At 40.1% G+C, this 14,353-nt stretch overlaps 1 protein-coding gene across 15 annotated transcripts in view; it reads left to right on the top strand.

The window, feature by feature from the left end:
• Positions 1 to 14,353, top strand: part of GRIA4 (glutamate ionotropic receptor AMPA type subunit 4) — a 474,792-nt gene that overhangs the window by 83,187 nt on the left and 377,252 nt on the right. For 13 of the 15 annotated variants that reach the window (XR_005786293.1, XM_040460822.1, XM_040460820.1 and 10 more), the window contains exons 2-3: positions 361 to 536; positions 1,722 to 1,880. Coding sequence is in view for 14 of the 15 variants with exons in the window: in XM_040460822.1 (XP_040316756.1) it covers positions 449 to 536; positions 1,722 to 1,880 (247 nt within the window). In the remaining variant the exon portion in view is untranslated. Of the gene's footprint in view, positions 1 to 63; positions 537 to 1,721; positions 1,881 to 14,353 lie in introns of those variants that run through there. The other 2 variants (XM_040460821.1, XM_040460826.1) reach the window with 2 other exon arrangements.

Below are 14,353 nucleotides of genomic sequence, written 5' to 3' on the forward strand. Positions count from 1 at the left end.
GAGGGGCGCGCCGGGAGCAGGGGGCGCGCGGGGAGGGGCGCGGGCCGCGGCGCAGTGCCGGTGTGTGCGCGCGAAGGCGAGCGGCGGGCCGGGCGCGAGGGAGGCGAGGACAGGGCGCATGTCTCGTCCCCGCGAGCAGCCGCCAGACGCGCCACCACCATCTTCTGCATGTGCAACCTTAGCAGCCGGACGGGAAACCGCTCTCGGGGCTATGGAGACTGCGGGAAAAACCTGGCGGCTCGCGATGGGCTGCTGAAGGGGCGCAGTGGGGCACCGCCAACCGCCCGCACCTCTCTCCTTTTTCCTCTTTTCTTTTTTTTTCTTTTTTTTTTTTTTTTTTTTGGTCGTTTTTAATTTTAGCGCCATCGTGGTCAATGCCTGTGTGAACAGCCTTTAGGAAGAGTGCGAGAGAAAGAGAGAGCGCGCGCCGGGGAGAGGAGAAAAGAAGATGAGGATTATTTGCAGGCAGATTGTCTTGTTGTTTTCTGGATTTTGGGGACTCGCCATGGGAGCCTTTCCGAGCAGCGTGCAGATAGGTGAGCTGTGCCTTGGTGGGGCGTGCATGTGGGTGTCTGGGGCAGGCATCCGAAAGTGAGTTCGGCGAGTTGCCGGGGAGCCGTTCGGGGATTCGGGCGAGCCCGCCTCTCCCTTCCCCTCGCCCCGGTGCAGGCTCACTGGGGATATACACACCCTGCACACCCGTTCCTCCGCGCCCGCGCTCTCACTGCCACCTTGGGCTCGCGTCGCTTAAGTAGGCTTGGAATAAGTTGCGGGGGGGAAAGCCCTCCGTGGGTTTGATTACATGCAGTGTGGCCTTTCTTTTCACCCCTTTCCCTGGAGCGCTAAGGGGTGTCGAGTTTGGCGGGGGTAGTATCCTTATTATTATTATTATTATTATTATTATTATTATTGATGTTGTAAAGACCCTTCTGCCCCTGCTGGACTCCGCAGCTTTCTGGCTGTTCCGGGAAGACCCTGTTTGAGCAGAAAGCGTTTGCACCCGCACCCCGCCGCCTCTGCTCGCTGCCGGTTAACCCATTCCAAAGTTAGGTCGCTTTCCTTCCCGAAGCCTTCTGTCCCTCTATTTTGCTTTCCTCTTGCCTCTTTGGCCCTTAGGCCTCCAACTCGACTCGACCCTGTCGCCAGGGACCCTCCCCATGCCTGGCTCTTCATGCTCTTCTCCGCTCCTGTCTTTTAATGGGACGCAGCTATTGAATTTCTTCCAGCTGAGCCCAGCCTCAACACTGCACCACGTCCCCGGGTCTGTGCACTAGACGGAGCTCAGGAGGCTGAGTCCACGAGCTGCAGGAAGACAAAGTTCATTTCTCCTTCCCGACTCCCCGCGTCCCTTTATTTCCGCGTCTTAATGCAGATCCTCTCTTGGGTGCCTCCGCTTGCCTCTTGGAGAGAGATGCCCCCAGCTTGGCTGATGTAGCAAGGTGCTGGGAATCATGGGGAGGGCAAGAGACAGAAAGGAAAACACACTCCGTGGGCCCGGAGGTCATTGTGCTGTGACAGATTGGGGCACGAAAGAGCTGAGCTGTCCTAAAGACCAAGATCCCAAGCGTGTACCTTGGGGACAAAGGGCAGTCCCGAGACTGGAAGCTGTCTTCCTAATGGTGTGTGTGTTGCTGAATGACAGTGGATTTGACAGGGCTCCGGGTGGGGACTGCATTTCCAAGAGGAAACGTTGAATGTGCTTTTCCTGCTGTTTTTATTAGGTGGTCTCTTCATCCGAAACACAGATCAGGAATACACGGCCTTTCGATTAGCAATCTTTCTTCACAACACTAGCCCCAATGCGTCCGAAGCTCCTTTTAATCTGGTACCTCATGTGGACAACATTGAGACGGCCAACAGTTTTGCCGTGACAAATGCTTGTAAGTAAAACATAAGTTGTGGATAAATTAGACAATCACAGTGAGGCCACACGGTGCCCCCTCCCCTGTATCATTATTATTTTACAAATTGTTTTTGAAAGAAACGCAAGATTGCTACAGTTGGCTGTTTCCAGAGCGAATCAGAGTTAAAAACAAGATTTAGTCTTGGGGATATGCAGCCGGTCTTTCTTTCTTTCTTCTTCTTTGCTTCTTTCTTCTTCTTCTTCCTCTTCCTCGCGCCCCCCCCCCCCCCATTTCTTGTCTGGATAATTCAAGTTGATTTCTCCTTCACCATTCCGGTGTTATTCCTATTACCCGAATGTCAAGTTAGGGAAAATTGTACCCAATCTAGTTTTTTATTCTGTTCCCCTGTTTTTTCTTATTTGCTTTTCGCTTGAGTAAGCCCATGTCTTGCTTTTAAAGAAGACACAAGCTGTCTTACCCTGGCAAAGGCAAAGGCAGCTTTGTTAAGAGTGAGAAAGAGAGGAGCTGTGATGTGCAGGAAATATATTCTAGATGGTTGGTTGACGCTGCAGATGATCTGGTGATGTCACTTGAGGCTGCCCTACTCTTATATTCTGGGTTGTAAATGTCTCTTACTATCGCGTGATGCATATATCCTGTGGATATACCTCCATGAATCCTTAGCTCGATGCCAAATCATGTTAGTCTACACTCCACCTGAATTCACGAACCAGCCCAGCCTGATCTATTATCCCGCACGATGAAACTCAGCGGGTGACCTCACCTAATGCTGTAGTGAAACACTGGCACAGTGCTCCCCCACCAAAGTGCTGTATAACTTAATGCAAAAAAAGATAATCAATTGTGTACTAATTTGAAACTCTCTAACATGTGATCAGCCACCAGAGCATTTGTACAGCATTTTCCCTCTTGAAGGAAATACATGTTTCAAATATCTCCTCAGCTTTTACATTCTCATTTACCCTGTTCAAAATTTTGGGGCTTCGGGTGATGGTAACAGATTATGTAAGATAGATAGGAAGAGTTCCTTTGTAGTTTTGCATAGCAGTAACAAAATGTTTAATTTGAATTGTATTTTTATTATTGTGCCAAGTGGAGTATATTTTGATTTTAAAAGTCCTGTCAGTACAAGAAAGTATACTGAACAAGGAAGTGATATTGAAAACAAATGGTTTTTAAATATCTGGAGGATATCTACTTCATTAATTTGTTTTATTTCATATTATTTTGCCATTGGCTCATCTAACAGTTACCAGGATTGCTTTTCTGTAAATTTGGGCATCCAACTATTACTTTATTTTAGTTAGTTTCATAAGGAGGTGCAGGCACTTGACATATTTGTAAACTGCCACAACTGTGCTATTTTTCAGGGATTCTGTAGTTGCTATGAGCACTATTGAATTAGGAAAAATCGTTTGTCATATTTAGGGATACAATCAATATTATAGCAGGAGGAAGTTACTTTTAAGCAGAAACATACGTGAATTAGAGCCATGTTTGTGGATAGTTATATTTGCAGATTTTATCAGCTGTTAGTTTTGTGTTTGAAGTTTTGAAAGGAATGTCAACATTTCAAATAGTTCTAAAGTATTCTGCTCAGTACCTGAATATTCTTTATTTTTTAAATTATTTTTGCTTGTCTGTCCTGAGATTCTATCAACAAAACATTACTAAGTTTAAAAGTAAGTCATGATCCACATATATTCGACAGTGCTTTGTCGACAGTAAACTCCTATTTAAATATTAATCCTTATTACTAAATTTTGAAAGGCTTTCTAAAAAGTGTCAGATATATTAGTTTTACTGTGTTTTGCTTTTACAGATTAAGTTCTTAAGTATTCTGAAGTTTGTATTGTGACTTCCAGCTGTAGAAACCATAAAGCGCTGATCCTTTCTTACCTCATATCATTTGTTAATCTCCTTTAGGATAATTTTAATTCGCATTATTTTTTTAATGTAATGAAAGTATTATATAAAGTATTACTGGTAAAGTACTTATAAACATGAGGAATTGCCAAGATGCTGCACACAGAATGAAAAATTAGAAGATCGAAAATAGAGAAAATATGCTATTTTTTAACATGTTAGGATTGAGAAAACTAGGTAAACTTTAAGACTGCTGATGTTGAATCCGAGTGTGATACAATGTTAATGATAATATTTTTCAATAATCACAAATAATTGATTTTGTGTGCGTTTAACATAGTTTTTTCAAACAACATAAATTGTAAATGAGGAAGAAACATTTTCTAGTGAAGAAAAGGACGTATTATGATAATTTTTTTTTTGACAAATGAGTGTGCCAAATGTCCTTAAGGCAAATCTAAGCAGAATTTCGGGGGGAAAAAAATCAACTGTCACAGACTGTGGGTCAGGGGATTGGTGTTTGTTGTGTGGACTCACCGAGAATACATACATGTGTGGTTTTCCGGTCTAATGAAAGGTGAAGCGTAAGCAGTAAGTATGAGGCAGCCTCATCTATCAAGCTCTCTGCCTTTGGGTACAAAAGGATAAAAATAGTATTCTGGAAAATTAACATGGAACTTATTCCTCAGAGTGATACAGACTGGATTTTTAAATTTTTCATGTTAGATTAAATATAAAGATATAATATATGACCGGCTAGGTTTATTTTCATTGTGATTTTCCAGTACTGGATCCTTGTAAAACTGCACCGTCCAGCCTGTCTGTGAATAAGGGCCATTACACAGGATAAGTATACGTGAAAGGCACAAAACGCAGATTAAAGAATAAAGAATATTGGTCATCTACTGGACAGATACAATTTCATGCTGCTGCTTCTGCCTCAGAACTAGGACTTCTAAGAATACTTTGGGCAATCTAAACATTCTGTATACACAGTTTACATACGATGTTAGTCTAGACCTGATTAACTCAAACTTACCACTTTGGGTACAAATACCAAGTTCCTGAGCAGGGAGGGGGGAAATTTCGGCTTAGGTTTTCTTTTGTCTTTAATAATATTTGTGTAAGATTCATATTGTTTTCCTTTCAAACTGTTCACATTGTCGGAAAGTCACACTTGGCTCAGTATAAACCTGAAATTATAGGAAATACAGATAATATAAAATGATGACCTATTTCAATAACGATAAAAAGTAGGCATAATAAATGACCCAAGTATTCAAATTCCAAAATGTAATTAAAAGTATATCTTTCTTTGTTGTGATTTATCTAAGTATGGGGTATAGCAAAATGGATATTTTATAAATAAATTCAACATGGCGGTGCTCTCTAATAAAATGCCATACAGTTGACTGATACTAGCTATCCTTACAAACAGACATGCTATTTAAATTGGATATGTCCTTTGCAAAACATTTGGGATCGTCTGAAAGCACGCTGTTTTCTTATATTTTCAATAGTTAACAGACATATTTTGTTTTAGAGGATGCTGTGTGTTAAATTTGACTGTAAGAAATAACCAAAATGGTAAAGTAGTCTATCACCAAATTTTTAAAAGCTAAAAATATCTGAGCCATTACAATTATTAGCCTAATCCACTTGCATTAGAAACCCTTCCTTTAGTAAGACAGTACCTATGGCACGTAATCCACAAATACTCCGTTTCTGAAATGACTCACTTTTCAGATGGGCCGTCGGAAATGCATAATAAAACAGATCAAGTACTATATTGTTGCTGTGGTGAAATAATAAAATAATCTTATGATATATATCCAACTTGTTTAACTTGGATAGGAAGGACCATTCAGGTAATACTTCTTTTTTTTTTTTTTTTCTTTTGATGAGGTGTTAATCTTACTCTCCTTTTCTGTCTAAAGTCTTTTTTGGTGGTTTGAAAAATGGTGGATTGGAAAGTTGTAACAATCCCAAGTAGAATGAATATTATACCCTAGTAATGGTGGAAAAGTTGCTCTTTTTAGAGTTAAATAATCGTTCTCTTTGTGGCCTGTTTATTTGTCAACTCCAAGTATTCAGGATGAGTGGTACTTGTAAAAGTAGGTTTCTATGTAAAATATACTTGTTTAGTTAATCTAAATATTTTGGAAATGTGGCACTATACCAGTCGACACTTACAGGCCTTTCCACTTACATATGGTCCTTAATAAAAACTCACTGAACTTAAGGGTACTAAATAATACTATCTCTTCGCTCTAATTCAACAATGCTTAAATACCATACATTTTCCATTTTAGGGGCATGAAGCCCTAAAAAGCCATTCTAAGAGTTTACATTGGGCCAATATAATACCTTAAACATGCTAAAAATAAAAGTCTGGTAGTTTGACCTGCAGAGTTGTTATTAGAGGAATATAAGAATTAAATGCTGTTTGACTTTTGATTATTTTTACAGAAATGAACAATGTGACTACTGTGACCTCCATGAGATTTCTCTATTTTGAATTGATACCGAATTCTATGTTGATCTGGAATGATTCTTTGATAATCTTTCTCTCTTCCTCTTAATTTTCTATCCTGAGAATGATGAAAGTCCTATTCATATAGTTTGTCCCTTTCTTGAGGGATAGGATGGTCCATAATTTGCATTGCTGTACTTCAAAATTTTCACGGGATTAAGCTTTCATAAAACTATTAGAAAAATTCCTTAAACTTTTTTTTTCCCATCCAGATCATTCCAAATGTTATTGATTTCCCAAAGAGGAAAATTTTGACTTTGCAGCATTAGGAAATATGTGTGTATCTTATTCACAGAATTTTATTATTGCTGAGGAGTTTACCGTGAAGAATAAATGTAGTACACCTTACATTTTATGATGACACATAGTTTTTAAACTGCTTTCATATACATGATTTCGTTTGCCGTCAAGCTTGTCTTAAAGAGAAACCCTCTCGGGGCGCCTGGGTGGCGCAGTCGGTTAAGCGTCCGACTTCAGCCGGGTCACGATCTCACGGTCCATGAGTTCGAGCCCCGCGTCGGGCTCTGGGCTGATGGCTCAGAGCCTGGAGCCTGTTTCCGATTCTGTGTCTCCCTCTCTCTCTGCCCCTCCCCCGTTCATGCTCTGTCTTTCTCTGTCCCAAAAAAATAAATAAACGTTGAAAAAAAAAATTAAAAAAAAAGAGAAACACTCTCAGAAGATAGTCATTAATTTGGTGGGTAAGCCAGCTTTGGCTCAAAGGAGTCCCGGGACTTGTCAAACACCAGGTAGCTAATAGGCTACAGGTGAGGGTTTGAACTCTGGTTTTCTAACTACTGTCCTAAGTTATTTTATGAGGAGTCTATTGGGTGTGAAAAATACATCTATATTGAGATTACTTATGTTAAGAAAGAAAAAAGAATTGCCATTTATCTTTTCTTCTAATTTACTTGCAATGTTTTGAAGAAAATAGGGCAAGACATTTCTGGGCAACTTCTTCATTAATCATATGACAGTGAGTGATTTAGCAAAGGCTGAAGTCATATTATGTAATGAATTTTTCCATCCATTCACTGGATTAGGTAATGAATGTAACCATTTATTCATTAAGCCTATTTATCAAGGGCAACTGTATTTAAGACGCTGTGCTCGCAGTGAGGGTACGGGAACATGTAGGGTTGGGTACTGCCCTCAAGGAGCTGAGAGCCCGGTGGGAAAGACAGAAGAGTCGGGCATTACGGTACAGTCGAACTCAATGCCATGATGGAAAAACAGCGCTACACAGAGATGAACACGAGAATAGCACCAAACTCAGCGTGACATCTCAGGTGAGGAGCCTGCAGATCTACGTCTTAAAGGTCACATTGAGTCATTTGAAAAAGAGGAAGGAAGGGAGCCAAGCCTGGCCGCAAGGAACAGCACAGGACAAGGCCCTCAGGTGTGGGAGAGGCAGGTGTCTTTGAGCCACTGAATATGGTTTAGTCTGGCCGGTGGTATTGAGTGTGAGGGAAAGGACAGGTCTGCTAGGGGAGAAGATTTCTTGACCCACAGAGGATCTTGTTGATGTTTTGATTTTGTCGATGGATAAAAAAGGGGCCCGTTAAATGATTTAAACACAACAGTGACATCATCAGATGTATATTTTATAAAGAATAGGCTGGTCACAAGAAAGTGAATGAATCGGAAGGGAATATCATGGAAGAAAAAGCCCAAGTCGGTTGAGTCTTGAAGGAATACAGTTTAGGATGATACATGCTTGCATGAAAGTAGAAGCACCGAGTACTGAGAAGAGCACACAGATCCCAGAATACGGAACTGTGGACAGAAGCTCATGCTGGGTTAGGTGTCTTTGTCGGGGAGTGGAAAGGAGGCGTGGTGAGAATGAAAGGTGAGCCCTCAGATTTCTAGCCTGGGCACACAGTTGGGTTCTGGTACCATCCACTGGGACAGGACACGGAAGAGAAGGAGCAGACCTGAATGGCGAAGGTGAGGTTACGGAAGTACTGATTTTGAGGGTTGAAGAGACATCCAAAATGGAGCTGTGCTGTAGATGGTTGGACTTGTGTTTTTGGAGCTGCAGTGCTCAGTGGGAACTGAAGACAGGCATTTGGTGATGATTGAAGCCAGGGAGGTGGTGAGATCACCCAGAGAGAGCAAGGGCAGTGACAAGACGCTGAGGAAAAAACCCTAGGAAATACCTTTACTGGAGGGGCAGGGAGGACAATGGGTCAGAAGGTTCAGAGGAAAATGGGACAAGAATAATTTCACGGGAGTCAAGAGGTGAGGACAATTTCAGGTAAATAGTGAAAAACCTTATCAAAGGCTGCAGAATTTAAAGAATGAATTGCAGGGTTAACTGATCTTAAACGTCAGGCTTTTCTTCTCTTCAGAGTGTTCTTTTATATTTTGACTAGTTTAAAAAAAAGCCTTCATTAACCCCACGTGGATTCTATTAATAGTAAGTACTCTTTCGTAGACAGTGGCCTAGAATATTCTTATCTTTTTCTCAGAGGTAGGGAGAAAGTCTTCCTTGGCTTTTACCCAGATGGGCTTGAATTTGCATCGTGCTGGTGGGTAAGTCACTTAACACTTCGGAGCCTCAGTTTCTCAATCCAATAACCCAGGGAAATAACACCTTCCATATGTGAATTTTACGAATATTAGAAAAGTGTTTGGAAAACAGAACATTCATTCATAACACAATTAAATGTAGTTGTGTGAACATTTTCTGTGTCATATGGAGCATTTATTTCCGAGCCTAACTTCACATTGTAAGAGTTACATTTTCTGTTGAGATTTTGGGAAGTAATTTATATTTTGAATGAATATATTTTGTAGACAATTCCTAGGAATATTTTTTTACCTCCCACTGAATGGCTAATTTTAATTTACATATAAAAGTCTAAATACCTATTTTTCAAAATTATTTCCAGGTCCTAACAGAGGATAATTTTATCTGGAATCTATGGACCATTCAGAGAGAGGATTAGTTCATGGATGGATGAAAGAGGTTGATAAATTCTCCTAAGTATATGCAAAATTTTATGTTTTTAAGCACTGTGTGTGTGTGTGTGTGTGTGTGTGTGTGTGTGTGTGTGTTGTGTGTTTACACAGAGACAGTCTAAACTTTTTGGATGACTTCTCAGTGAATCCCCACCACAAAAAAAAAGGGTCCAAGACCACAGGTCTAAAAGAGCTACGCATAAATTAGAAACAGACAAACAGTACTTCATTCCCTACCTTCATCAGTTTAGAAGCCAGTTGGAGTTTATCCTTGAAACTAACCAGGAATCTTTCCATCAAATCCATCTCCATTAGCTTCTTTCTTGACGTAGAAAATAATCAGTGTCTCCCTGGCTGGAAAAATGCTTGGCTTGGTCCTCAGCCTCTCAAACTGCCATCCCATTATTTTTATTCCTTCTCTTACTATCAGAGGTTCTACGCATTCCACATCAGCTCTTTCTATTTTTATCATGATTTATCTTTTCCCTTACTATCACCACTCCTGGAACACTGTGTTCTTGAAGGTCATCAGTGACTTACAAATTAGCAAATCCAATTGTTATTCTTTGGTCTTCATTGTCTCTTAAGAGTCTTCGAGATTTGCATTGCTGAAGACTTCCTGTTCTTTGAAACGCATTCCTCCTCTGGTAACAGTAGCTACTCCAACAGGGGGCTGACTACCTGACCAAGGTCTTGTGTTAGTTGCCTCAGTTCTTACACAGCTGCAAGAAGCAGGCCTTATTATTTCCATCATTTTATTTGTGGAGAAACTGAAAATTTGTAGTGAAGAAAATTTGCCTCACCGTAATGTTTTCAGGGTATCAGATATGGAAGTCCAGTTTTACTGGCCATTCATACTATGGCAGCTTGGGAAGCACAGTATCCACGAGATACCCATCACTTGGTGTGACAGCAGCTAGGTAACTCTTACTTTAAATAGAAACCTGTTTTTCTTAAAGCTACCTCTTTGCTTTAACAACTTTGATTCACCCCAGCCTTTGCGTGTTGCATTCTACAGTGGACATCGATTCTTGGATGGATTTGCCATGCAGCACAGAAATGAGAGAGTTCTCGTTCTAATTGATGACACCCCCATCGCTTTATAAAGTCCATGTCACAAGTACTGCCGGGTATAAAAATGACAAAATGACTCTTTTAAATGTTATGCAAACAGTGTCTGGTTACTTCATCTGTTGACCAACCTACAGTCAAACCTTGGACTGAGAATAACCTGTTCTGTGAGTGTTCTGCAAGACGAGGAAACATTTCTAATACGTTTTAACTTGATAAACGAGCCATGTCTTGCAATACGAGTAGTACGTGATGCCGAATGTCACATGAGCCAATGGTTCTTGAAATTTGCTTTGATATACAAGTGCTTTGGATTACAAGCATGTTTCCAGAACAAATATGCTCACAAAGCAAGGTTTACTGTATTTTATATTCTTTTATAGGATTTGATTTCAGTCATTTGATTTATAGTCATTTGATTTCAGAGTAACTACTCCCATTCAAAACATATTTTCCCAAGTTCTTCCCTTTCATATTTGTTTAGCTCTCAGACATTTTCTTTCAGGTTTTCTTGGACGTGTTATTAGATTCCAAAGAAACACAGTGTTGACAGTCTTAAAGAACATCACCCAAGTCAAAATTGCTGTCTGGAGAGCATCATCACTTGTCTCTGTCTTAATAAAACTACTAGTATCATCAATAAAAAGTTATCTTAGAAATGAATGGTAACAAAATGTGAGATTTAGTACTTTCCTTGAGTAGATAACTGTGCTTCTCCAGATGTAGGAGAAATCACTCAATCAGTTATAGGTAGCATTGGCTTACTTTTGTTGCTTACATGCTTCCAAATTAAGCAGCTTTTCGTCAGGAACTTTACATATATTATGCCCTGTGTTCTATTTTTCATATTTTTGTCTTTTAAGTAACATGTACTTATGAAAATTTCAAATAATTCAGAAATCTTAAAAAGTCCAAGTATTCCGTAATCCTACCACTTAGAGGTAATCACAGTGCAGACCTAGATAGGGAGACAAAGAGAACTAAAGGCATACGATGCTAATATATGTCTAGAAATAAAAGCATTTGATAAAACTGATGACATTCTCTGCTTACAGTTTTTTGAGGGTTTATTTCACATACCATAACAAGTTTTCTGTCTGTACATAAGAGCGGTCCTGTTTTCCTTTACTGCTGCAGAGTATGTCTTTCTGTCTTTACTATGGTGGGTCAACATTTAGGTTGTTTCCACATTTTTGAGAGTACAAACAAAATATCTGAAAAACTATTTGTGTACCTGTGTGAGTATTGTAGAGCTAATTCCTGGTGATGAAATTTACTGTATCAAATACTGTGAGTTTTTGCTTTTAATAGACACTGTCATTTTCTTCTCCTCAGAAACAAAACGTTACTTAAATTTACACTCGCCAAAATGTGAGGAGGATTGTTTTTATATGACCTGCCAACACTAAGCTGTTAAGTCTCCTGAATCTTCACTTGTCCTGATGGGTGCAAATGACGTCTAATTGCTCCTTTAATTTGCATATTTATTATTAATAGCGAGGCTGAGAATATTTTCAGATATTTATAAGACCTGTGGCCTTCTCTTGTGTTCTTATCCTTTGCCAACATCTTCTTCTTCATGGGAGTGTTTTATGTACTATAGAAATTAACCCTTTGTTGTCTGTGTTACAGATTATTTTTCTCCTGTGCCTTTGGCTTCTAGCTTTATATGTGATGTCTTTTATCATACAGACACATTAAATTTTTATGTAGTCAGATCTGTGAGTTATTTTCTTTATGGCTTCTCTTTTTTCATTTTTGTTTTGGTTTGGTTTGGTTTGGTGTTTTTGGTTATACTCACAAGGGTATTCCTAACCTTAAACCTATAAAAATATTATCCTACATTTTACTCATACCTTTATGATTTTAAATGTTATATTCATAACACCCACTTTTGGAATTTTCTTATGTCCCTTAGGGACTTTTTTTTTTCTGCGCTATTTATTGAATGAGTTATTCTTCCACGGCTGCTTTGCACTGACACATTTGTGCACATCTCCTGCTCTTTCCCGACTGAATTTGAGCTTGGAAGGGAGTTCTGCATTTTCTCGCTCCCAACGTTCTCCTGTCTGTTGTTGTTCTCCTTTCTCCCCTGTGGGTCCCTGGTGGTCACGCTATTCGTTTTGATAGGTTTATCAGCTCCTTTCCTGCTCCTCTTTCTTCCCTGTTTGTCACTCACCCTCTGACCAATGTACATCTCCAAAGTGCACTGTGAATACCGTCTCCTTTCTCCATTTCTGTCCCGCTGTTCTGTCCCTTCAATGGTGCTTTTTCTCATAATTTCATAATTGATCTCCTGCTTCTACTTTTTACCTCTCTCCATCCACTTTACATACCGCGCCCAGTGATGGTCTTCTGACTCTCTAACTCACAGACCGCCTCTTTCTTACCTCAAACCTTCCAGAGGCTTTGTATTGCCTCAGGATAGAATTACAACTCTGACATGGCCCTGCATGATGTGAGTTTCGTCCACTTCTTTGACTTGTGCATCGTGTTAGAGTCTGCTTGGTCTTCTTTTTGGTTCCCTGACATGCTTTATAACCTTTTCTTTTCTCAATGTCTTGTACTTGACGTCCCCTTTTTTTTGGAATCCTCCCAATCCAGTTATTTGCTTGACTAGCTTTTTTCTGAACCTTCAGGACTCAAGTCAAAATTAGCACTTCAGAGAAGTCTTCCTGACCCACCCCCCTAGAGTAAACCCTTTCCTTCCCAAATTCTAGTTACTCTCTGTTGTATTACCAACCCTCTACTTTTATCACAATTACTGTTAGTTACTGTTTCCATTCATTTACTTCTTTATCTTCTATCTCCATCACTTGAATATAAACCACCAAAGCCAAGTACTTCATCTGCCTTGTTAAAAGATATATCCTCCTAACCTTGCACAATGCCTGGCACAAAGTGAGAGTCAATAAATGTCTTTGAATAAATGAATGAGCATTATGTGATGAATTTTCCCTTCACTCATCTTTGGGGCATCCTTAGGATAGCTAGGACTATTTTGTATGTTATCTTAGAGAAAATCAAGCTGAGGATATGAAAGCAATGAGGTATCCAAAATAAATGTTACATATTTTCTTTATCTGAAGCATGTTTTTGTTGTTATTTGTTTCCATTAGATTCAAGTATGGGGTCGGCTAAGTAAGGAGGCTATGTAAGTCCTATAAGGAGGAAAGTGGGACATTTAATGCAAATTAACAGACATCGTGCTGGCCAGATAGCACTTTGATAAATGTGCATCTGGTAGAAGAGAACTTCTAGGTGCTTATACCATGTGGTGTCTGCGGACAAAATGACTAGAAAATGCTGATACAATCCACTTTCAGGGTACAAGAAAGCCCGTTTGGGAAGCCAGGTGAACTAATAAGCACACTCAGGAGAATCCCATCTGTTCAGACACTGACTGCTTGTTTGCACTTCTTAAAGTTCATGAAACTAGAAAACTTGTAAAAACAGTAGGCTGGAATCAACTGTATGATGCTGTTTCTGCCCGTTCTTGATGACCTCTCTTGCACCTTCAGTAGTAAATTTCACAATCGGCTGGTTTCTATAACCATTCATCCCTCCCTTTTTGAAACTAGCCCACCCTTGGTGAAATTACTTAATTTTCAACTGCATACACAGTCTTTCCCAGGCAATTCTGAAAGGCTCTTCACCCCTTCTTGATCCAAAGATTTGGAATCAAGATATTGTTTTTCTTCTGAAAAATATGTGTGCTTCTTCCTTTCCTAGTGGAAAGCTTATAAGTCAAAATGTTTGTCTTTTTCTTCTCATAAACAGGGAGTTCAGTTTCACTTTCACTGCTCAGTAACACTGCTCCCCGTTTTATTTATTTTTTTTTAATTTTTTTTTCAACGTTTATTTATTTTTGGGATAGAGAGAGACAGAGCATGAACGGGGGAGGGGCAGAGAGAGAGGGAGACACAGAATCGGAAACAGGCTCCAGGCTCTGAGCCATCAGCCCAGAGCCCGACGCGGGGCTCGAACTCACGGACCGCGAGATCGTGACCTGGCTGAAGTCGGACGCTTAACCGACTGCGCCACCCAGGCGCCCCTT

The sequence above is a fragment of the Herpailurus yagouaroundi genome, unplaced genomic scaffold, assembly GCF_014898765.1.
Source record: "Herpailurus yagouaroundi ecotype Mexico unplaced genomic scaffold, PumYag 251, whole genome shotgun sequence".
Lineage (NCBI taxonomy): Eukaryota > Metazoa > Chordata > Mammalia > Carnivora > Felidae > Herpailurus > Herpailurus yagouaroundi.